The 25055-nt window shown below is 49.8% G+C and overlaps 1 protein-coding gene across 1 annotated transcript in view; it reads right to left on the bottom strand.

Annotated features, from left to right (window-relative positions):
- Nucleotides 1-1448: 1448 nt before the first annotated feature.
- Nucleotides 1449-25055, bottom strand: part of LOC133425419 (aryl hydrocarbon receptor-like) — a 33745-nt gene continuing 10138 nt past the window's right edge. The window contains exons 4-11 of the mRNA XM_061716268.1: nucleotides 23389-23478; nucleotides 21055-21178; nucleotides 20519-20652; nucleotides 18145-18350; nucleotides 17950-18059; nucleotides 11850-11991; nucleotides 10378-11767; nucleotides 1449-1719 (exon numbers count right to left, since the gene is read on the bottom strand). Coding sequence (XP_061572252.1) covers nucleotides 1576-1719; nucleotides 10378-11767; nucleotides 11850-11991; nucleotides 17950-18059; nucleotides 18145-18350; nucleotides 20519-20652; nucleotides 21055-21178; nucleotides 23389-23478 — 2340 coding nt within the window. The 3' untranslated portion in view covers nucleotides 1449-1575. The remainder of the gene's footprint in view (nucleotides 1720-10377; nucleotides 11768-11849; nucleotides 11992-17949; nucleotides 18060-18144; nucleotides 18351-20518; nucleotides 20653-21054; nucleotides 21179-23388; nucleotides 23479-25055) is intronic.

Here is a 25055-nt window from a genome sequence, read left to right as displayed (position 1 = left end):
ATTATCGTTATCGTCACATGACCAGCATTTTCGTTGCATCTCGTCTCGTTTTCCTCAGGTGATAAAGGTTCGTTGACGACGATATTTAGTCATAATTTTCGCTGCCAAAACAAAGTCTGCTCTACAACCGCGAAAGCGTTTATTTATTTATCTTTAAATGGTTACGCGGTTGTAAAAGTGACAACCGCTACCCAGAGGGAATCACATGAATACATTTCATCCCAAAACCAATGGTAAATTAGGGAAAATGTCTGCTTTGGATAAATGTGGACGGCCACACCTTCAACCGTGTTATCAGCTAAACTAATCAAAAGATCTATTTTTTGCTGAAAACGTCAGTTTTTTAAACTCAATATACGGTACCTGAAGTACTTTTTATTTATATCTAGTTGCTGTTGATTTACTTGGTTCCAATAATTAGAAATAAAGTGGTATAAAACCTTGTTTTTACAATGGAAGTGAACAGGAGAGATGACAGTTTAGTCCGACCTAGCAAGGGGGCGACCTAGCAACGGGGGCGACCTAGCAACGGGGGCGACCTAGCAACGGGAGCGACCTAGCAACGGGGGCAACCTAGCATGTGGGCGACCTAGCAACAGGGGCGACCTAGCAACGGGAGCGACCTAGCAACGGGGGCCACCTAGCAACGGGGGCCACCTAGCAAGGGGGCGACCTAGCAACGGGGGCGACCTAGCAATGGGAGCCACCTAGCAACGGGGGCGGGGCTTGACAAAGGGTCACTTATGTTTATGTCTCAGTGGGGGTCCGGGGTGATCCGGAGATGAGCCCCACTGATGAGTGTGACCGGCGGTGCGTCCGAAATGCCATACTAAACAGTATATACTAAAAAGTATACTTAAGTTCAGCACACTTTTGAGTAAATATCAGTAGTATGCATTAATTCGGACGTACTACTCAGAGCCACACGTCACTTCCTGCCGTTGGGAGGGGGAGTTGTTACCATGGTAACAACTCCTGTAACCGCAGCAGTAGCAGCTGTTACCATGGTAACAGTAGCAGCACCACTCCGCTCTTTCCCCTTTATTCTGGCCCAAACAAGATGACATTATATAATATTATTATATACGAATATTATAATATTAATATTATATAATAATATTATTATACTTAATATTATACTTATGACATAAACGTATCACTTAGCAACCAGTTTCTGCTTAGCTAGTGTCCATCAATCCACACTAATACATTTCTCCAGAATGAGTATGGATAGTACATACTATTGAGTATGGATAGTACATACTATTGAGTACGTACTAATGTTTCGTACGCACTAAAAATCTCACATCCTGTTTTTGCTGCTCATTAGGGAAGGTTGGGCCCGGAACCTTCAGGTTCTGGTCAGAGTCCATGTTTCCAGGACAATCTTTCAGGCGTAGGAACTGAAAACTTCCTTGAGAGAATGAAAACCAAAACAGAAGCGGGGACAGAACCGTGTCCTCCGGACTGAGACGGGTCTGCAGGGACGGAACCGTGTCCTCCGGACTGAGACGGGTCTGCAGGTGTCCTCTGCCGTCTCCTCCGGACTAAGATGGGTCTGTCCTCTGCCGGTCCTCAGAGGAAGAACCCGGGCTTCTGTCCGTCCTGCAGCGCCGGCAGCGGGGTGGGACGCGGGACGGGGACGTCGCGGGGGGCCAGTCCATTGGTGCCGGGCAGCAGACACGTCCGGGCGTAGCTGAGGAGACAGCTGTCCTCCACCTGGACACAGAGGGAGTCTGTTAGAACACCTGTCCTCACACCTGTCCACACACACCCGTCCTCACACACCCGTCCTCACACACCTGTCCTCACACACCTGTCCTCACACACCCGTCCTCACACACCCGTCCTCACACACCCGTCCTCACACACCTGTCCTCACACACCTGTCCTCACACAACTGTCCTCACACATGTCTTCACACCCGTCCTCACACAACCGTCCTCACACACCCGTCCTCACACACCTGTCCTCCCACCCGTCCTCACACACCCGTCCTCACACACCTGTCCTCCCACCCGTCCTCACACACCCGTCCTCACACACCTGTCCTCCCACCCGTCCTCACACACCTGTCCTCACAAACCCGTCCTCAAACACCTGTCCTAACACATCTGTCCTCCCACCCGTCCTCACACACCTGTCCTCACACACCTGTCCTCACACACCCGTCCTCACACACCTGTCCTAACACATCTGTCCTCCCACCCGTCCTCAAACACCTGTCCTAACACATCTGTCCTCACACACCCGTCCTCACACACCTGTCCTCACACACCTGTCCTCACACACCCGTCCTCACACACCTGTCCTCCCACCCGTCCTCACACACCTGTCCTCACACACCTGTCCTAACACATCTGTCCTCCCACCCGTCCTCACACACCTGTCCTCACACACCTGTCCTCCCACCCGTCCTCACACACCCGTCCTCACACACCCGTCCTCACACACCTGTCCTCACACACCTGTCCTCACACACCCGTCCTCACACACCTGTCCTCACACACCCGTCCTCACACACCTGTCCTCACACACCTGTCCTCACACACCCGTCCTCACACACCTGTCCTCACACACCTGTCCTCACACACCTGTCCTCACACACCCGTCCTCACACACCTGTCCTCACACACCCGTCCTCACACACCTGTCCTCACACACCTGTCCTCACACACCCGTCCTCACACACCTGTCCTCACACACCTGTCCTCACACACCCGTCCTTACACGCCTTGGTAAGATATTAAGCGTATTTTGGCTTTAAAAGAAAGCGTTAACGTTATGCCTGACAAAGTATTAAATTAAGTCAGATATTTGGAGAAACGGCATTTAGTGTCTGTGGCGCATCTTGGAAGAGAGACGCCCGGGACCGCAGTCAGTCAGCAACATTCTCTCCCTCCGCAATGTAATGGCCAAGCGATTCATTTGTTAAATTAATTCGTTTCATTCTAAGCTTTGTTTATTTTATGTTATTTATTAGTATTATTTGAGCCACTCACAGCTACTCTCGTTGCTATAACCTCAATCACATAATTGATGCAGCGCGAAAGGCGAAAAAAGGCTTGTGCGTTGATGACAATGATTGATTTGCATCTAACTTTCAGTCAGGTGCCTATGAACTGTCAATTATCCATCAAGCTCCACAATGATCATGTTAACATTAAATCACATAGATTTGTCTGGACTTTTCTCTTGCGGGATGGGAGAAGACACTAATGCATCTTTCTTGTGTGCCGTGTGGGCATGAATTCTCAGAGTTTTGCGGGAGGGGCGGGAGTGGAACACACGTTGCGGGGGGTAATGGTCAGAAATGCAGCGGGAGCAGGATGAAGAACACAGTCCCGCTATAGCAGGGCTCTAGTGCCATCTTTCTTGTGTTTATTATCATTTGCCACATAATTAAAGCAACCTCACACTAAATTTAAAAAAAAAAATCACTAATTATCCGATTAGTCGACTAATCGTTTCAATAGTCGGTCACTAGTCGACTATTAAAATAGTCGTTAGTTGCAGCCCTACTGTCCTCACACACCTGTCCTCACACACCCGTCCTCACACACCTGTCCTCACACACCCGTCCTCACACACCCGTCCTCACACACCCGTCCTCACACACCTGTCCTCACACACCCGTCCTCACACACCCGTCCTCACACACCTGTCCTCACACACCCGTCCTCACACACCCGTCCTCACACCCGTCCTCACACACCCGTCCTCACACACCTGTCCTCACACACCCGTCCTCACACACCCGTCCTCACACACCCGTCCTCACACACCCGTCCTCACACCCGTCCTCACACACCTGTCCTCACACACCCGTCCTCACACACCCGTCCTCACACACCCGTCCTCACACACCCGTCCTCACACACCCGTCCTCACACACCCGTCCTCACACACCCGTCCTCACACCCGTCCTCACACACCCGTCCTCACACACCCGTCCTCACACACCCGTCCTCACACACCTGTCCTCACACACGTCCTCACACACCTGTCCTCACACACCTGTCCTCACACACCTGTCCTCACACACCCGTCCTCACACACCTGTCCTCACACACCCGTCCTCACACACCTGTCCTCACACACGTCCTCACACACCTGTCCTCACACACCTGTCCTCACACACCCGTCCTCACACACCCGTCCTCACACACCTGTCCTCACACACCCGTCCTCACACACCCGTCCTCACACACCTGTCCTCACACACCTGTCCTCACACACCTGTCCTCACACACCTGTCCTCACACACCTGTCCTCACACACGTCCTCACACACCTGTCCTCACACACCTGTCCTCACACACCTGTCCTCACACATGTCTTCACACCCGTCCTCACACACCCGTCCTCACACACACGTCCTCACACACCTGTCCTCACACACCTGTCCTCACACACCTGTCCTCACACACGTCCTCACACACCCGTCCTCACACATGTCTTCACACCCGTCCTCACACACCCGTCCTCACACACTCGTCCTCACACACCTGTCCTCCCACCCGTCCTCACACACCTCTCCTCACACACCTGTCCTCCCACCCGTCCTCACACACCTGTCCTCACACACCTGTCCTCACACACGTCCTCACACACCCGTCCTCACACACCCGTCCTCACACACCTGTCCTCCCACCCGTCCTCACACACCTGTCCTCACACACCTGTCCTCACACACGTCCTCACACACCCGTCCTCACACACCCGTCCTCACACACCTGTCCTCACACACCCGTCCTCACACACCTGTCCTCACACACCCGTCCTCACACACCCGTCCTCACACCCGTCCTCACACACCTGTCCTCACACACCTGTCCTCACACACCCGTCCTCACACATGTCCTCACACACCTGTCCTCACACACCTGTCCTCACACACGTCCTCACACACCCGTCCTCACACACCCGTCCTCACACACTCGTCCTCACACACCCGTCCTCACACACCCGTCCTCACACACCCGTCCTCACACACCTGTCCTCACACACGTCCTCACACACCTGTCCTCACACACCTGTCCTCACACACCTGTCCTCACACACCTGTCCTCACACACCTGTCCTCACACACCTGTCCTCACACACCTGTCCTCACACCTGTCCTCACACACCTGTCCTCACACACCCGTCCTCACACACCTGTCCTCACACACCCGTCCTCACACACCCGTCCTCACACACCTGTCCTCACACACCTGTCCTTACACACCTGTCCTCACACACCTGTCCTCACACACCCGTCCTCACACACGTCCTCACACCCGTCCTCACACACCCGTCCTCACACCCGTCCTCACACACCTGTCCTCACACACCTGTCCTTACACACCTGTCCTCACACACCTGTCCTCACACACCCGTCCTCACACACGTCCTCACACCCGTCCTCACACACCCGTCCTCACACACGTCCTCACACCTGTCCTCACACACCCGTCCTCACACACCTGTCCTCACACACCCGTCCTCACACACCCGTCCTCACACACCTGTCCTCACACACCCGTCCTCACACCCGTCCTCACACACCCGTCCTCACACACCTGTCCTCACACACCCGTCCTCACACACCCGTCCTCACACCCGTCCTCACACACCCGTCCTCACACACCTGTCCTCACACACCTGTCCTCACACACCTGTCCTCACACATGTCTTCACACCCGTCCTCACACACCTGTCCTCACACACCCGTCCTCACACACACGTCCTCACACACACGTCCTCACACACCTGTCCTCACACACCTGTCCTCACACACCCGTCCTCACACACCCGTCCTCACACACTCGTCCTCACACACCTGTCCTTACACACCTGTCCTCCCACCCATCCTCACACACCTGTCCTCACACACCTGTCCTGACACATGTCTTCACACCCGTCCTCACACACCTGTCCTCCCACCCGTCCTCACACACCCGTCCTCACACACCTGTCCTCACACACCTGTCCTCCCACCCGTCCTCACACACCTGTCCTCACACACCCGTCCTCACACACTCGTCCTCACACACCTGTCCTCCCACCCGTCCTCACACACCCGTCCTCACACACCCGTCCTCACACACCTGTCCTCCCACCCGTCCTCACACACCCGTCCTCACACACCTGTCCTCCCACCCGTCCTCACACACCTGTCCTCGTTGGAACTTGGGACTTTTGTCAACCTTCAAACAAAGCTGCTCTCCGTGTTCTGCATTTGACTCATTTATAAAACATGAAAAGAGGAAGAGGAGGAAGAGGAGGGGGTTCTGAACCCGTCCCCCAGCCTCCCCCAGCCTTGTTATCACTAAAATGCTTCTGCAGATCCACCTCGGAGGTCTGAGTGTGTATCTCCAGCCGGGGTGTCCCCCCCCCTGCTTTTGCAGCATTAGGTAATTATGACGGTGAATTGTAGGTCAGCGCCGCTCATGCCTGACTGGCCATCCTGCCAGTATTTTTCTTTCAGCGACAGTCACTGACCCTGAAGAATAACAGCGGGGCTGAAAGGGTCGGCGATGAATGGATGCCTGCTGGGGACGGCCAACTCCGGGCCCGGCCGCGGCCCGGCCCGATTCTATTCATTATTGTGTCCTCCCTCTCCCCGGCCCATCCGCTCCAATTTCATTAGATCTCCTTTGTTATTCCGAGTTTGTTTTTCCTCTGTAAACACTAGTGATGCTTGTCGTGCTTGGGAAAACACACGGCAGCAGGACAATGATCCAGAAAACGACGGAGGGGAGTCCAGGAACGAAGAGGCCCGGCTGATCCTGCACAAACCGGGCCGGATGTGGTAAAGTTTCTGGTTTCTCACCAGCTCTGTGTTCCCTGTGTTTACCTCTCGGCTCAGGTGCAGCGAGGTGGTGATGCAGCACAGGTGCATTCCTGCTCGTCACCGGCCTCAGACTGGAGTTTGGCAGTTTGGCCTCATTATATTTTACAGCGAGATGTCGTCTGGGCCTCCAGCAGCTCGCCTCTTTGTGCTTTTAGGTTGACATGCCTCGGCTCTCGCTGCTCTGTCATTACTGGAACAGCATACTCGTTGAGGAGCTTCCCTGCAGTTTTACGCCGGCTTGGGAAGTAACCTGAATACGGTTTGAAGGATGAGTCCAGACTGCTGCAGGTTTCCGCCCCAGCAGCCCAACAAAGACCTCCAGTTTTAAATAAACCTAATAATTAAGCTGGCTGATATGTGAGTAAATATTCCTCCTGATGTTTAATTTGATCCTCCTGTAGAGGCGAACCCAACTCCTCCTCCTCCTCCTGAAGCATCAGTCTCCACTGAGCCGGCCCGGTCCAGCCCTCTCCTCTGTTTTACAGGACACGCCTGCTCGCATCATGGCCGGAGGCCTCTGTGTGCTGACTCGGAAAAAAATCCATTTTGGCGACGGTGAAAGAGAGCGGCAAAGAGCCGAGGGGCTGTTGATCCTGCGGCGCACGGTTTGATGATGTTTACTGATATTTGAGGGCAACACTGACTTCGGGCAGCGTCAACGCATCAGAGCTCAAAATAAACAGATCAGAGGAAAACTGGCAGATCTGCTCATTCAGAGACTGAAGAGAGGAGGACCAAACAGAGCAAAAGCTGTGTTGAAATGTCCTCCTACAATCGAATTTTAGATTGTATTTAGCCAAACCCATTTTACAATTCACACAAGGTTATCTTATTATTATATTATTGTTACCTTATAGACTCAAGAATACATTCATTCCAGATACAAAAGACTCTAATTTGACTTTACAACATATTTATTTTTCCGCATTTCTCCCCGTCTTTTTCTTTCCGACGACACATTGGGTTTTCTTTTCCACGTCTATGTAGAAAGTGTCTCCAAAGATGGATCTGTTCATGGACGTGAACCTAGAGCTCTGCGTTAACGGCATCAGCCTCTAACCTGCAGCTGCATCTTCCTGATCTGATTCCCCGCTGCAGCGACTGGATTGAGGACTAACGTCACCCAGCAGAACTAAACCAGAGAAACTACTGAAAACATGGACATTAAACCAGAGAAACTACTGAAAACATGGACATTAAACCAGAGAAACTACTGAAAACATGGACATTAAACCAGAGGAAACTACTGAAAACATGGATATTAAACCAGAGAAACTACTGAAAACATGGACATTAAACCAGAGAAACTACTGAAAACATGGACATTAAACCAGAGAAACTACTGAAAACATGGACATTAAACCAGAGAAACTACTGAAAATATGGACATTAAACCAGAGGAAACTACTGAAAACATGGACATTAAACCAGAGAAACTACTGAAAACATGGACATTAAACCAGAGAAACTACTGAAAACATGGACATTAAACCAGAGAAACTACTGAAAATATGGACATTAAACCAGAGGAAACTACTGAAAACATGGACATTAAACCAGAGAAACTACTGAAAACATGGACATTAAACCAGAGAAACTACTGAAAACATGGACATTAAACCAGAGAAACTACTGAAAACATGGACATTAAGGATCTTTGCTAGACCATTTCATCTAGTTTTGGTCAACGAAAATGAAGAAACAATTTAGCGTTAGAGTTTAAGTTTAAGTTTAAGTTTATGTGATCTATTATTATATATAATATTGCATTATATATTTAATTATCGTTATCGTCACATGACCAGCATTTTCATTGCGTCTCGTCTTGTTTTCCTCAGCTGATAAAGGTTCGTTGACGAGGATATTTAGTCATAATTTTGTTGACAAAAGCAACTTTAGTAACAGACTGAGTATGCGTAACTGTGACGTGGTCTGAACGTTTTTGTAGTATTGTCATGAGCCCTGTCACTCCACCTGTTGACCCTCTATCCAATTAGCTCCACCTGCCCCCACGCTGCTCTGATTTACCTGCCAGCTGCACTGCATTCTCCACTTAACCTCTCCCAGTATTTAAAGCCCCGTCTTTCAGCTCTCCATTGTCAGATCGTCTGCAAACCTGCACCGGAACCCTGCCTGTCTGCTTGTCTCTCTGACTCCCATCTGTGACCCGGACTTGGATTCCACCCCAACTTTGATCTCCTGCCCCGGTAATGTTGACCTGCCTTCTGCCCCCGACTACGTTTTCTGCTTTGCCCTTGACTGCACTACTGTTCCGTTTTCACCTGTTCTGTTGTGTGTGTGTTTCCCCCAGGACTGCCCGGATCCTCCAGCTCCCGTGATCGCTGCCGGGGGAACACACACACACAGACCCCCTGGACGTCCTGAACCCCCTGGACCCCCTGAAGCCCTCATTCACTCCCAACTTCCCTTTCCCCTGAAGGATTGATAAACCTTCTTGTGTGACGCAATTGTGGTCCTCTGGTCGTCTGTCTGAACCGTGACAAGTATAAACTGAAACGCTTCTTCCTTCCTCTTCCTTCTAATCTCTGTCAAAATCCAGGTAACCTGTGGTTGACAAGCAGAGATTATTCAAACCTTTCTTGGACATCATTGGTATATAAATGCTGCGCACCAAAGTTCCGACCCCAAGTGGCTAAGTGAACGCAACGACTAACGATGAGCAACTGCTACAAACAGCAGCCACGGCTGCTATTGGCTGAGAGACCAGGGGTCTTTAAGTCCTGGAGGGTTGGGATGTTTCCCTGCTTGAACGCCCCGATACAAACGTGATTAACAGCTCCATGACGTGCTGACGAGGCTCATTAATCAGAATCATAGATTTTAACGGTGTAAGGACCACTCTGCAGTAGGGATGGGCGGTATGGACTAAAAAATTTATCACGATAATTTCTGGCATTTATCCTGATAACGATAAAAATGACGATAAAAAAATACCATTTCAACTCCACCTTTTTAACTATAAATCTATCACCACATTCAGTCTTTGGAGCCCCCAAATCACTGCTCTAAAAGAATACTGAATACTACTTAACTACACCAATTAAATTGAATTGATGCAAGATCCCCGTTCCGCCATGTTTGTTACACAAAAACGTATCAACAGGAATTTATCCTTTCTTTCTTTCTTTCTGGCTCATTTCTTTGTTTGTTTGTTTCTTTCTTTCTTTCTTTCTGGCTCATTTCTTTGTTTGTTTCTTTCTTTCTTGCTCATTTGTTTGTTTCTGTCTTTCTTTCTTTCTTTCTCGCTCATTTCTATTTCTTTCTTTCTTTCTTTCTTTCTTTCTTTCTTTCTTTCTTTCTTTCTTTCTTTCTGGCTCATTTCTTCCTTCCTTCCGTCATCAACGGGAATTTATCGTTTTTACCTCGAGATGACAAATTCTTACCATGGAGAATTTTTTTGACGGTATATCGTGAACGGTAAAATATCACTGATTCCTACTCTGCAGCAATCACACAGAAAAACCAACAACCCCTCCAGAACCGGGTCAGGCGGGTCCAGTGTTGGCGGTGGGCTCTTACCTTGGTGTCTGGAGTCGGGCCGAACACGCTGTAGGCCTCTAGGGACGGCAGGCTGTGCTGCGGCTGCGACAGAGACAGCAGCTGCTGCAGCTCCAGAGCGGAGCCGGGAGACCCGTTGGACAGACATGGCGCTGGAGGCGGAGCCTGCTGCAGCATCTGGGGGTGGTTCTGGTCCTGGTGACCCGGCGTCTGGTAGGGCCACGCCGAGCCGTGATGGTGGCAGATGTCCGGAGTGGCTGAGGCGTTCAGCGCTGGATGGGAGCTGCTGTAATCCGGGCGGCTGAGCTCCACGTGTGCAGGAAAGGCTTGGTGTCCGGCTGGGACGCAGCAGCCGTCTGCTGCCGGGCCGAGCTGCTTCTGGAAGTCCAGCAACGCCGTGGTTCCTCCGCTGGCCTGCTGCTGGGTCTGTTGGAGGCCCCACTGCTGCCTGGACTCCAGAGCTGGGTGGAAGTGCTTGAACGTGGACTTGAGTGGCGTCTGATGCTGATGGATGTTGCTGCTGGACTGGTGGGGGTCCTCTGCTCCCACCCAGGGGTTCTGGGGAACCCCCTTCGGGCCGCCGGGGTGGCCTGTCCCGGGATGGGACAGAGGTTGGGTCTGAGCTTTAATGTGCTGCTGCATCTGCTGCGACAGCTGGACGATGGGGTGCCTGACCCCGGGGAAGGGTGGGGGTGCGGCTGGGGGCAGACACGCCTGCTGAGAGACGCCCTGGGCGGGGTCCTGGCTGGAGACCCCCAACCCACTCCTGCTCCTCTGCTCCTCGCTCCCGTTCTCCAGGGAGGTGTGGATGTAGGAGAGGATCTCGTTGTTGGTGAGGAGGTCCGTGAGGGAGGGGACGTGGTTGGGGTCTAGCTCCACCTGGATCATCCTCTCGTCCAGCAGCAGCAGCTCCAGGTCCTCAGCATTCAGGCCCAGGTTCTCCAGGGCGCTGAACAGCTCGCTGTTGGAGCAGGTCTCCCCTCCGTCCAGGGAGAGCGAGTCCAGCGTGGCCAGGAGAGGGTCGAAACCCGACGATGAGCCGCTGTATCTCCCCAGCTCGCCATTGGACCCCGTGTTCCAGCTGGTGCTGCTCGACAATCCCTCCAGCCCGTCGCTCTTACTGCAAAAGCCGGTGTGGAAGGATTCCTTGGGCTCCGTGTCCGGCCTGCACACATACACCGACTCGTCCTGGCTCATCAGCGCCCCCAGCAGGGACTTCGGGTTCAGGTCTTCCGAGGCGCTGCCGTCCACTTTGCCCTTCTTGGGTTTGCTGCCTTTGGCTTTGCCCTGGAAGGAGTCTGGGAAGCCGTGCAGCGGGAAGCCGGTCTGGTAGAGGAGAGCCTCCCCGGTGGTGAAGGTGAAGGGCAGGTGCATGGACCGCTTCCTCAGGTGCTCCTCCCCCTCCTCATCCCTGCACACCAAGAAATAAACACGTAAATGAGTGCATGGAGTAAAACTCAGGAATCCTGCGGGTGGGACGGACCAACACTCACACCAAAGGCCTCTGGGTGGCGATGATGTAGTCGGGCTTGCCATTCTTGTAGACGAGCCGGGCGTTGGCCTGGACCCACTTCCATCTGTTGTCCTTGGTGAGCAGCCTGAAGACGGTGAGACCGCTCTCGCCCGTCTTTATCACTGCAATCACATCGGACGACACGTTGGAGGCTCTGAGTCACTGCTGCTCATGTTCAGAGCGGCCTGCAGGCTGCACGCTCTCGTGCTGCATCTGCTCAGCCGAGCGTGCCGCTCACATGCTGACGTTCACTTCAGCTATGTGCACATGGTGCAAGTCCTGTTTGCACACATACGTCACCAGAGCTCCTCATCTCCACGGCTACACGCCACTGGAGTAGGTAGGTCTCCCATCAGCCACATTTGATTGTTTTTCTTAACTTTTAAATAAATCTGCTTCACATTTTGCATAAAAACCCACTTCCATGTAAATGGCCGTATATCTTTGTAATCACCCGTGATGCCTGGACTCAGACAAAGACGTTCAGATAAAACGTGACACTTCACATGCTGCGGTTAATGCTCATTCATCATCCTTGGTGTGACAGGACCCAGCTGCTGGCGCTGAGCTCAGCTGCAGCTGTTCAGCCTGTCGTCATGGCCAAGCAGTGGCTGGATTTGCTTCTTTTGCAGCGTTATAGACGAGCCCTGCAGCACCGCTGGCTTCTGGGACTCTGACGGCACCGCAGAGCTTTGAGAATAGCAACATCAGCAACAATCATCAGTGCAAACAGAACTATAGTGCGGGTGGTCAGAGAGAGTCACAGCTGCATGACTGCAGCGGCGGCAGCACTGTCATCTCCGCTCTGCAGTCAGGGTCACAGATACAGTAGCTGATGGAGCTGCTGGTGAACCAGCTGCTCAGCTGAGCTGCAGACTGGTGGCCCTGCAGCCACGGCCCAGTCTGAGCTGAATCATAGCTAACCTCCGTCTAACCTCCGCCGTCCCCCGTGAGGCAGAGCACAGGTCCCTGGGAGGAACGCAAGACCACGAGAGTCATCTTTCTGAATGAGCTACGGGAGTTCCTTCAGACCTCTACAGGAGATCCTTCAGACCTCTACAGGAGAACCTTCAGACCTCTACAGGAGATCCTTCAGACCTCTACAGGAGATCCTTCAGACCTCTACAGGAGATCCTTCAGACCTCTACAGGAGAACCTTCAGACCTCTACAGGAGAACCTTCAGACCTCTACAATAGACCCTTCAGACCTCTACAGGAGATCCTTCAGACCTCTACAGGAGATCCTCCAGACCTCAACGGTAGATCCTTCAGACCTCTAAAGGTAGATCATTCAGACCTTTGCAGGAGATCCTTCAGACCTCTATAGGAGATCCTTCGCACCTCTACAGGAGATCCTTCAGACCTCTACAGGAGATCCTCCAGACCTCTACAGGAGATCCTTCGGCTCTCTACAGGAGATCCTTCAGACCTTTGCAGGAGACCCTTCGGACCTTTGCAGGAGATCGTTCGGACCTCTGTAGGAGATCCTTCGGACCTCTACAGGAGATCCTTCGGCTCTCTACAGGAGATCCTTCAGACCTTTGCAGGAGATCCTTCAGACCTCTACAGGAGATCCTTCAGACTTCTACAGGAGATCCTTCAGACCTTTGCAGGAGATCTTTCAGACCTCTACAGGAGATCCTTCAGACTTCTACAGGAGATCCTTCAGACTTCTACAGGAGATCCTTCAGACCTCTACAGGAGATCCTCCAGACCTCTACAGGAGATCCTCCAGACCTCTACAGGAGATCCTCCAGACCTCTACAGGAGATCCTTCAGACCTTTGCAGGAGATCCTTCAGACCTCTACAGGAGATCCTTCAGACCTCTACAGGAGATTTTCCTTGTTGAGATATGATATTATCCATCCATCCATCCATCCGTATATCCATCCATCCATCCATCCATACACAAAACCCTTCATTACGATGAGGTGTCGCCTAAAGGAGGAGTATACGTTTCAGAGCGTTGTTGGCCTATTTCAATATGAAGTTAATGATTGACTTCATTGTTTAATGGTTTGTTGCTGGTGTGGATGAAGATGGAGAGGATGGATAGTTCTGCTCTGACCGGGTCTGTGATATCACACAAACTTCTAAACAAAGTTTTTCAGGTTTTGCGACATCAACTATCACTACCATTACACTTAACAAGCTCTGAAATACTCCAAGTATAACAATAATAATAATAATAATAATAATAATAATACAACAGGAGAACCTTCAGACCTCTACAGGAGATCCTTCAGACCTCTACAGGAGATCCTTCAGACCTCTACAGGAGATCCTTCAGACCTCTACAGGAGAACCTTCAGACCTCTACAGGAGAACCTTCAGACCTCTACAATAGACCCTTCAGACCTCTACAATAGATCCTTCAGACCTCTACAGGAGTTCCTCCAGACCTCTACAATAGATCCTTCAGACCTCTACAGGAGTTCCTCCAGACCTCTACAGGAGATCCTTCAGACCTCTACGGTAGATCCTTCAGACCTCTAAAGGTAGATCATTCAGACCTTTGCAGGAGATCCTTCAGACCTCTACAGGAGATCCTTCGCACCTCTACAGGAGATCCTTCAGACCTCTACAGGAGATCCTCCAGACCTCTACAGGAGATCCTCCAGACCTCTACAGGAGATCCTCCAGACCTCTACAGGAGATCCTTCGGCTCTCTACAGGAGATCCTCCAGACCTCTACAGGAGATCCTCCAGACCTCTACAGGAGATCCTCCGGACCTCTGTAGGAGATCCTTCGGACCTCTACAGGAGATCCTTCAGACTTCTACAGGAGATCCTTCAGACCTCTACAGGAGATCCTTCAGACCTCTACAGGAGATCCTTCAGACATTTGCAGGAGATCTTTCAGACCTCTACAGGAGATCCTTCAGACTTCTACAGGAGATCCTTCAGACCTCTACAGGAGATCCTCCAGACCTCTACAGGAGATCCTTCAGACCTTTGCAGGAGATCCTTCAGACCTTTGCAGGAGATCCTTCAGACCTCTACAGGAGATCCTTCAGACCTCTACAGGAGATCCTTCAGACCTCTATGAAGATCCTTCAGACATCTACAGGAGATCCTCCAGACATCTACAGGAGATCCTCCAGACATCTACAGGAGATCCTCCAGACATCTACAGGAGATCCTCCGGACCTCTACGGGAGATCCTTCAGACCTCTACGGGAGATCCTTCAGACCTCTACAGGATATCCTTCAGACCTCTACAGGAGATCCTCCAGACCTCTGCAGGAGATCCTTCAGACCTCTGCAGGAGATCCTTCAGACCTTTGCAGGAGATCCTCCAGACCTCTGCAGGAGATCCTCCAGACCTCTACAGCAGATCCTTCAGACCTCTACAGGAGATCCTTCAGACCTCTACGGTAGATCCTTCAGACCTCTACGGTAGATCCTTCAGACCTTTGCAGGAGATCCTTCAGACCTTTGCAGGAGATCCTTCAGACCTTTGCAGGAGATCCTTCAGACCTCTACAGGAGATCCTTCAGACCTCTATGAAGATCCTCCAGACATCTACAGGAGATCCTCCAGACATCTACAGGAGATCCTTCAGACCTCTACAGGAGATCCTTCAGACCTCTACAGGAGATCCTTCAGACCTTTGCAGGAGATCTTTCAGACCTCTACAGGAGATCCTTCGGCTCTCTACAGGAGATCCTTCAGACCTTTGCAGGAGATCCTTCAGACCTCTACAGGAGATCCTTCAGACCTCTACAGGAGATCCTTCAGACCTCTATAGGAGATCCTTCAGACCTTTACAGGAGATCCTTCAGACCTCTACAGGAGATTTTCCTTGTTGAGATATGATATTATCCATCCATCCATCCATCCATCCGTATATCCTTCCTTCCATCCATCCATCCATCCATCCATCCATCCATACACAAAACCCTTCATTACGATGAGGTGTCGCCTAAAGGAGGAGTATACGTTTCAGAGCGTTGTTGGCCTATTTCAATATGAAGTTAATGATTGACTTCATTGTTTAATGGTTTGTTGCTGGTGTGGATGAAGATGGAGAGGATGGATAGTTCTGCTCTGACCGGGTCTGTGACATCACACAAACTTCTAAACAAAGTTTTTCAGGTTTTGCGACATCAACTATCACTACCATTACACTTAACAAGCTCTGAAATACTCCAAGTATAACAATAATAATAATAATAATAATAATAATAATACATTTTGGGGAGACCTGTGAACATCAAGATTGGAAACAAAAGAAAGCATGAGGATGTGCTGGTAAGAACGACATCATTGTAGTAACATAAACTCTTATTTTGGGACAGGAGGAACAGTAGCAAAATAAAACTCTTCATTCACAAAAAAATTACATTTTCTAAATAAATAAATCAATATAAAATTAATCCCTGAAACTTTAGACGTTATTGCTTTCGGTCTATAAGCAGGATATAAGTCGTGTGTCTGAACGGCTCCAGTGTCGTTCCTGCAGGTTTATGGCATCACTCTTAAATCAGCTGATTCCTGCTCACAAATCAAGTTTAAATAGAAACATCAAGCTGAACAGGCGCCTCATTGTTTTAATTCACAAAGGATTTACTCTCTGTAAAACTCAAAAACCTTACAAGGGTTCGGCTTATTTTGACTCGGTTACATCTTTCCTGAGGTTGCGTTTAAGTGTTTTAAATTCATTCTCTGTTCCATAATTTATGAGTTTGTGATGCGCTCTGTTTGTGTATTTGTGGCTGGTTTTGTGTTTTCCACTGCGTTTGCAAGCGTTTCTTGCTCCACGACATACATTTTACATGTGAATCTGAGTGAGTGTGTGTGAGGCGCTAACGGGCGCCATGGTAACGGCTAACCGGGTCATCTGGTGCACAAGCTAAGTAGGACACTTGACTCTGGCTCAGGGATTTCCTCCATCAACAACAGAGATAATGGGTCGGAGTTACTGCCATGATGCTGATTTAAATGTAAAACTGAGGTCAAACACACCGATCTCTCGACTTGTGACATTAAAGCACAGCTGACTCAGCTGGTCGCGTGACCACAGGCCTGTTTCCAGGGCGGCATGTTCAGTGTGAGCAGAACAGATCTTTCAGGGACGTGAAAACAAACATCACAAGAATGCTGCCATCAGATAGAAGTCAGAAAAATACTGGACACGTCTGTGTGTTTCCCAAGAAATTACCCGTTTCACTGCAACACGTGAAGTTATTATTACGGCTGCAACAGAGACGGCGTAGCGCCCTCAGCTCTCCATCCGTGCTTCCAGCCGTGCAGCAAATCTGCACCAGTAACCTTTAGGTCTGAGCTGAGCCTCGCTGGGTCCAACGCCAGCTGTGCAGCGCCAGAGCAGCTGGGACTAAAGTTAAATTATGACTAAATATCGTCGTCAACGAACCTTTATCACCTGAGGAAAACGAAACGAGACGCAACGAAAATGCTGGTTATGTGACATTAACGATAATTAAATATATAATGCAATATCGTAGAGGAATAAAAACGAGACTAAAATGTAGATTACAAAATAAAAACTGCTAAAATGTGTCTTCATTTTCGTTGACAAAATTGAGACGAAATGTTCTACCAAAGATCCTTAATGTCCATGTTTCCAGTAGTTTCTCTGGTTTAGTTCTGCTGGGTGACGTTAGTCCTCAATCCCAGTCGCTGCAGCAGGGAATCAGATCCAGAAGATGACGTGGAAAAGAAAACCCAATGTGTCGTGGAAAAAGAAAACGATGGGGAGAAATGCGGAAAAATAAATATGTTGTAAACTCAAATTAGAGTCTTCTGTATCTGGAATGAATGTATTCTTGAGTCTATAAGGTAACAATAATATAATAATAAGATAATCTTTTTTGAATTGTAAAATGGGTTTGGCTAAATACAATCTTTGACTAAAACGAGACTAAATGGTTCTGGACAATTCTGACTAAAATAAGACTAAAATGCTCAGACTTTTAGTCGACTGAAACTTGACACGACTAAAAGGAGAATGAACGTGACTAAAACTAATAAAAACTAAAATAATAGCTCGACCCAAAGACTAGACTAAAACTAAAATTGAAACCGGCTGCCAGAAACGACACTAGCTGGAACTTACTTCGGACGTGATTCTCGGCGCAGTACAGCATGTCGGCGGCGTGGATGAACTGGTACCCCGATCCCCGCACCCTCAGCTCCGCCTCCGTGTAGCCCAGGACTATCTTCCCCCTGAACGCCCGGGAGAACCAGAGGACACGGCCGTTACGAGCAGCAGCACTCAGGAACCACGGCAACAGCCGTCAGCGTTACGTACTTGGCGTCGCAGGCCATCGGCGTGAAGTCCAGTTTATGCTTGGTCCTGAAGATCATGTTCCTGGTCCGGATCTCCAGGATGGCCGGAGGCTGCAGGGGCGTGCCGATGGCGAACAGGGCGAGCTGAGGCGGGGCGCTGCCCTCGCTGTCGCACGGCTGACGGCTCTGACCGTGGAGGAACTTCAGCCTGCCCTGGATGTTCAGCGGCTGAAAGGAATTGACTCAATCACATCATCCCATCCATGAATCAACCACCTCATCATGATTCATTCCTGCTCAGCTCCCGCCGTCTCAGACCTCCACGACAGACACGCGAGTGCCGCTGCGAGAAGCATCAGACGTATTTATCCTGCCGGGGAACGTTGAACCTCCTCACATTACACCGTAAACACACTGGATGCTCCAGTTTCACTCCCTCTGGTCACATGACTCCTCAGGATTTATGTCAGTGGAACTGGGACGTAAACCGTCTCCTCTCCTCTCCTCCTCCTCACCATTGAGAAGATGACGGCCGGCTGCTGCCAGCGGGAGACGCCAGTCAGCGAGTAAACAGACGTCTGCACTTTTCTTCCACTTCTGACCCTCTTCCTCGTGAACACGTGAGGAACTTTCAGCAGATCTACGCGGAGAAGACTTCCTCATGAAAGCGTAATCCAGCTTCTGGATTGTTAACCTCCAGCAGGCCACATGTGGGATTTTGAAGTGTTATGAAAACCTAGAACCCCCCCCCCTGTGGCATCTCGTGTGAAGACCCCCTCCTTCTCCTCCTCTGTTAGTTCTGGCTAATTGACCTTGGTGGGTTTAAGAACCTGCGGTCGTGGTGTCAGGAATCCAGCCCTGAATAGCAGGACGGATTATGAAAAACAAAGCCACCGCGAGCGGCACACAGAAGCAGAAACCTGGCTTATTGCTCACGCAAACGCGATGGGAGGGAGGACGGGGAGGTTTGGACCCCTCTGTGGGCCCCGGGATACGGTCAGGGAACCTGAGGACGCAGGACGGCCCTGATGCATCCATGGGGGACGCTCACTGCTCCCTCCGAGGAAAGGGATCATTTAAAGCTCTGCCGTCATAAATGTGCAAACATAATCTAAGAACAGCAGATTTTTACATATAAACACTTAACAGAAGCAGAAATGTGGTATTGGACGACGTCTCCAGCCCTGAAGTGAAGCAAGCACCTTTCTGGAGAAGCAGAAAGTGTTTAATGGTGGCCGCTCTCTACCGTCATCACCGCTGATCAGCTTGTCAATGATTCATATGATAATTTGTAACTCCTGTTAAAAGTCACATATTGAAACCATGTTAGGTTCCTTGGGACTGGTGTCGGTCCGTCTCAGCTCAGCGCCGCTCGGCCTCCGCGAATCCCCCATCAGCCGGAGGCCGGCGTGGAGCGAGCGACCCTGACTGAGCAGGTTTCTTCAGCGCTGGCTGCTGGGAGGATTAAGACCTTTTTCCCCATGACCCCGAGATTCTCTTAAGGCGGATTACAGGAGTGAATGGTGGCCTCTGATCGCGGAGGGGCCAAGGTGGCACGCCATGGAGCCGACAGCGCACTAACGAGGGTCCCGTCTATCGGTAGTTTTGACAGAGTGACTCTTATGGCGCTTTTCCACTAGTACCTACTCGACTCGGCTCGGCTCCACTTGGTTTGGTTCTTTCCCACTAGGGGTCTGACGTGCCGAGTAGATACTTTTCTGTATCTATTCTGCTGAGGTTCTAAGCTGCTGAGTCGGCTGTATCTGACATCATCACACTACAGGCCACCGATTGGTGGGGGGGTTGGAGTCAGACGTCTGAGTCAGGATGTGACATCAGCGAAAGAGACTCTGACGGCTTCTGGTTCATTTTATTCCACCAGCAACGGCAGCAAAAGTCTGTTTGGTGATCCAACTCTGAGGTGCAGATGTTCATAAACCTGGTGCTGAGGAGAGAATTAAAAAGGGATCTAGACGGTGATAAGGAACGACCAGATCTACCAGGAGCTCTGTCTCTTCATAGCTGCTCGCGGCTCCAGCTGACTTTTCAGCAGCTGAGACAAACTAACAAAAATTAAAAAGCGTTGCCGCTTGAAACTTCTCTCACTCTCATTTTTTAACTTGATATGGAACACAAACCACAGACCCAGCAGCACATCTATCATCTCCTCCAGGTTCTACATCTTTAGTGTTGTTGTCTTCTTCCTTTAGATACACAATCAAATACGTCACAGCATCTTCACTCCAACCTCCTACTTCTGATCCAGGTGCTGGATTGTAGTGGAAAAGAAACCAGGCCGAGCTGAGATTAGTAGAACCGAGTAGGTACTAGTAGGTACTAGTGGAAAAGTGCCATAAGTGATGACGAAGTTTGGACTGAGCCAAGCGAGGTTTTACCAGGAAGCCTGAGGAGTTGTCCAGCAGACAGCGGAAGCGGCAGACAAAGGCTCGTTCCAGGAAGGATGAGTTCTCAGGTGGGAGCTGCTCGGGGTTGTAGCTCACCAGGCAGGAGTCCGGTGCCGACCCTCCACCTGAACACAGTTAAAAACCCTGGTCAGTATTCCTACTATGACATGTTTAAAACAGTTCCTGTCTGTTAGACGAGTGAGCTGTCAGCAGGACCTCAACGACAGGTGAGTAAATCCAGGTGTACAGTAAGAGCTTCTGTTGCTTTGTGATGCCCCCTGTCCCCTGGTGGCTCGCCTCTCTGTCTATACTGTGTGTGCGTGTTGAAACATTTAGATTACATCTCAGGAGGCTTTACTCAAAGGTCATCTCCTCTCACCTCTTCCTGACCTTGTGTTCAGGGGGAAAAACAAAGTCTGACATCTCTACTCTTGCCTCCCGGTGGAGTGGAGCGGCGACGGCCTGCAGCCGCCGCTCCCAGAACACTCAGCTCTCTAGTGTGCTTTGTGAGTGCTCATTAAACCCACCTGCAGCATCCGTGGGGGGTCCGGGGCCGACCGGGGGGTTGAGGGCCCAGTGCAGGTTCCTTCTGAACTCCTGCTGGTCTTCGGTGTGGATCAGCTCGAACACACTCTGGTGCATCACATCAGTCTGACAGGACGACACCACAGGACACCGGGCTTAATCTTTAAATCAGGGAGACAGGTTCATGTGGAAAACAAGTGCAGCTTTGCCGCGCTGCCGCGGCGTGGACGTCTGGGCCGAAGACCCACCACCGCCGGCCGGTGTGGGGAAGGCCGCGTTTGAGGCCGTTCGCATTGAAGTGGAGCCAAAAGAAATCAAGTGTTGCTCGATGTTAAAGTCAAATGGCTGAAACGAAGCCAAGGACCTGCTGGGGCCGTGATGTGTCGCTCAGTACCAGCATGAGCCAGCTTTGGACCCGAGTGGAACCGCCCTCCCAGCAGGGAGGAGTCAGCCCCGGGTCACCGGGAGGAATTTTGACAGGCAGAAGTGTGAGGTGAAAAGCTTTTCAAACAGATTCTGAGCTTCACATGATGTGGCTGTGCAGCCTGGCGTCAGCGGCGGCGCTAAACGCAAACCGAGACCGGATCGTGACCAGTTCGGGCTTAAAACAAAACAAAAAAAACAGTCTGACATCACTGAGCCACATGGTTTGTTTTCAAGTGGATAAGCTGAGGAAAGATGGAGCTGACCTCCTGGAAAACACCTAAAACTAACTCTTGGAGGCGCGAGCTTCACTTCTGAAGAGCTACATCCTTTAGGCACCAGTTTCCAGCTCGTCCTGGATGGAGACATCTCACGCAGCTTTTTTTGGTTGATACATCACAGAGCTGAACAGTGTTTCACATTCTTGGCTCTTTGACGAGTAAAACAACTTCATCACCAGAAAACCTACTCTCACATTCCACCAGTGTCTCTGTGACGTCTGAGCCTCCTGATCAGATCCAGAGTCTGAGACTGATCCACTCTCATTTAGACATTAAAAGATCTTTTGAAATGCAAACTAAAGAGAGTCAAGAAGTCAAAGCGAGTCTTTAAATGAGAGCATGAAAACGAGTGGAGAGATGAAATGGACGGCCGGGGTGAAGACGTGCATCAGGAGGTGTGCAATAAAGCTGCTTTCGTCATCGAACATTATGACTAAATATCCTCGTCAATGAACCTTTATCACCTGATGAAGAAGAGACGAGACGCAATGGAAATAAGAAATGAGAAACGAGACTAAAATGGTCAGACCTTTAGTCGACTAAAACTTGACACGACTAAAAGGAGAATGAATGTGAGTAAAACTAAAAATTATAGCTTGACCCAAAGACTAGACTAAAACTAAAATTGAAACAGGCTGACAAAAACGACACTAGTGTGCAACAGGAAATAAGGAGGGTTCCGGGTATGAGACTGCGTCCTGATCCAAGCGTGGACATGCTTGGGATTTGACCCGAGGACCTGATCTGCCCTCAATCAGCTGGAAGGATGCTTTAACCCTTTAAACCCTTTAACCCCGTCTGCAAACACTCGTCTTTCACTGTAATTAGTATATTTCTACTCATGCAGGTGTTTTCTTGAGACATACAAATGTGCAGAGGTGATTCCCCGACTTTGTCCCGGGGTGTAACTTGAGCCGCCGCTCCTGAAGGGTTTAATTTCTGATGAGATGAAATAATCAACTCATTATATTAATCTACACTTTGAGAGCAGCTAAACTGTCCGCCACGTCTTCAGCACATGATCCAATAACGCTGATAAGCCCTGGTCGGACGTTTTCTAGGAATCTGACCACAAACGAGCGACAGGCCCGCTCTCTTATCTGTCAGTGACCAGCGATCAGTCCTGATTGGATCCCCGCCATCGGAGCTGTGTTTATCTGGCTCTCCAGCGGCTGCAGGTGCTTCGTTACCGCTGTAGTCGGTAAACGCTTCAGTCATATGTACCGTAGTGTGTGCACATCTACTGGAGCGCTCAGTGTGGATTCCTGCGTCTGCATGTGGGGGTCTGACAGACAGACAGACTCTGAGTACATTGATAAGCACATTCTCTTAAACAGGATTAGACCGGAGGAAGCTGTGCTTTGTTGTGATGCTAATTGGATTAAAGCTCTTGCTCCATATGTGAGAGTCTTACAGTCCTGAGGGCACAGAGGGCGATGCGTTCACTTGCTGCTCTCGCCGTCCACCTGCTGTAAACTCAACAGTCGTGAACGTGCAGCCTCAGAACTGAGACCAACCGGAATCACCCGAGTGAAAAATCCACGATTACTTCAAACCATATTGAATTCAGGAGATTAGAATCCTTGTTGGAGGACTCACAACAAAGTAACAAACAGAAAGCTGGGAGAGTACCTGGTGGAAGCCGAGGTAATCCTGAATGGTGTGAGAGCAGAAGAAGATGACCCCTTCAGCCGTCACCACCAGGACGAAGCCGTTCAGAGCCTGCGGGGAGAAAACACAATATTCATTCATCCTGATATTTGTGTTTCTAACTGTGAGGAAAGCCAAATACAACCCCTGGAAATGTGACAGAATCAGCACTTGCTGACGTGTAGTGTGTTGTTGTCAGCCTGTTTCACTTTTAGTCTAGTCTTTTTGTCAAGCTATCATTTTAGTTTTTATTAGTTTTAGTCACGTTTATTCTCCTTTTAGTCGTGTCAAGTTTCAGTCGACTAAAATTCTGAGTATTTTAGTCTTATAGTAGTCTTATAGTCTGTCAGAATTGTCCAGGACCATTTTAGTCTCGTTTTAGTCCAAGGTTGTATTTAGCCAAACCCATTTTACAATTCAAACAAGGTTATCTTAATATTATATTTATTTTTCCGCATTTCTCCTTGTCTTTTTCTTTTTCGACGACACATTGGGTTTTCTTTTCCACGTCTATGTAGGAAAGTGTATCCAAAGATGGATCTTCTTCTTCTCCCCCCCAGAGCAGATCCCAGTGTTTCTCTATGTAACTTTGTTTTTAATGGACATGAACATAGAGCTCTGTGTTAACGGCATCAGCCTCTAACCTGCAGCTGCATCTTCTGGATCTGATTCCCCGCTGCAGCGACTGGGATTGAGGACTAACGTCACCCAGCAGAACTAAACCAGAGAAACTACTGAAAACATGGACATTAAACCAGAGAAACTACTGAAAACATGGATATTAAACCAGAGAAACTACTGAAAACATGGACATTAAACCAGAGGAAACTACTGAAAACATGGACATTAAACCAGAGGAAACTACTGAAAACATGGACATTAAACCAGAGAAACTACTGAAAACATGGACATTAAACCAGAGGAAACTACTGAAAACATGGACATTAAACCAGAGAAACTACTGAAAACATGGACATTAAACCAGAGAAACTACTGAAAACATGGACATTAAACCAGCGGAAACTACTGAAAACATGGACATTAAGGATCTTTGTTAGAACATTTCATTTCGTTTTGGTCAACGAAAATGAAGACACATTTTAGCAGTTTTTATTTTGTAATCTTCATTTTAGTCTCGTTTTTGTTCCTCTACGATATTGCATCATATATTTAATTATCGTTATCGTCACATGACCAGCATTTTCGTTGCGTCTCGTCTCTTTTTCTTCACGTGACAACGATATTTAGTCACAATTTTCGTTGACGAAAGCAATTTTACTGAGGTGGTTGTTCATGTTCGTGGAGCACCTGACACCAAATACAGCCTGTCAGAAAGCCAATCAAACCTGTTTCTCATTTTGAGACCCAGAAAACAAGGTTTCACAAAGAGGAAGATGCAGTAACCCCCCCCCCCCCCCCCCAGGAAGGAACAGGGATGAAGCGAGAGGGATGGTGGATGACACTCCCCCCCCCCCCCCCCCCCGTCCGTCCGTCCTCCTCCAGCTTCAGGGCTCTGTGTGTGCGGAGGTGATGACACTGCGAGGAGCTGTGACGGCATCATGCGAACATCTGTCCACACCTCGCCGGGGACGATGATGTTTACAACCTCAGTAACAATGGCTTCTTTATGGGATCAGACACGTGCTAAC

The sequence above is a fragment of the Cololabis saira genome, chromosome 24 (genome assembly GCF_033807715.1).
Source record: "Cololabis saira isolate AMF1-May2022 chromosome 24, fColSai1.1, whole genome shotgun sequence".
Taxonomy (NCBI): Eukaryota; Metazoa; Chordata; class Actinopteri; order Beloniformes; family Belonidae; genus Cololabis; species Cololabis saira.
This window is presented reverse-complemented; position numbering and strand designations above follow the sequence as displayed.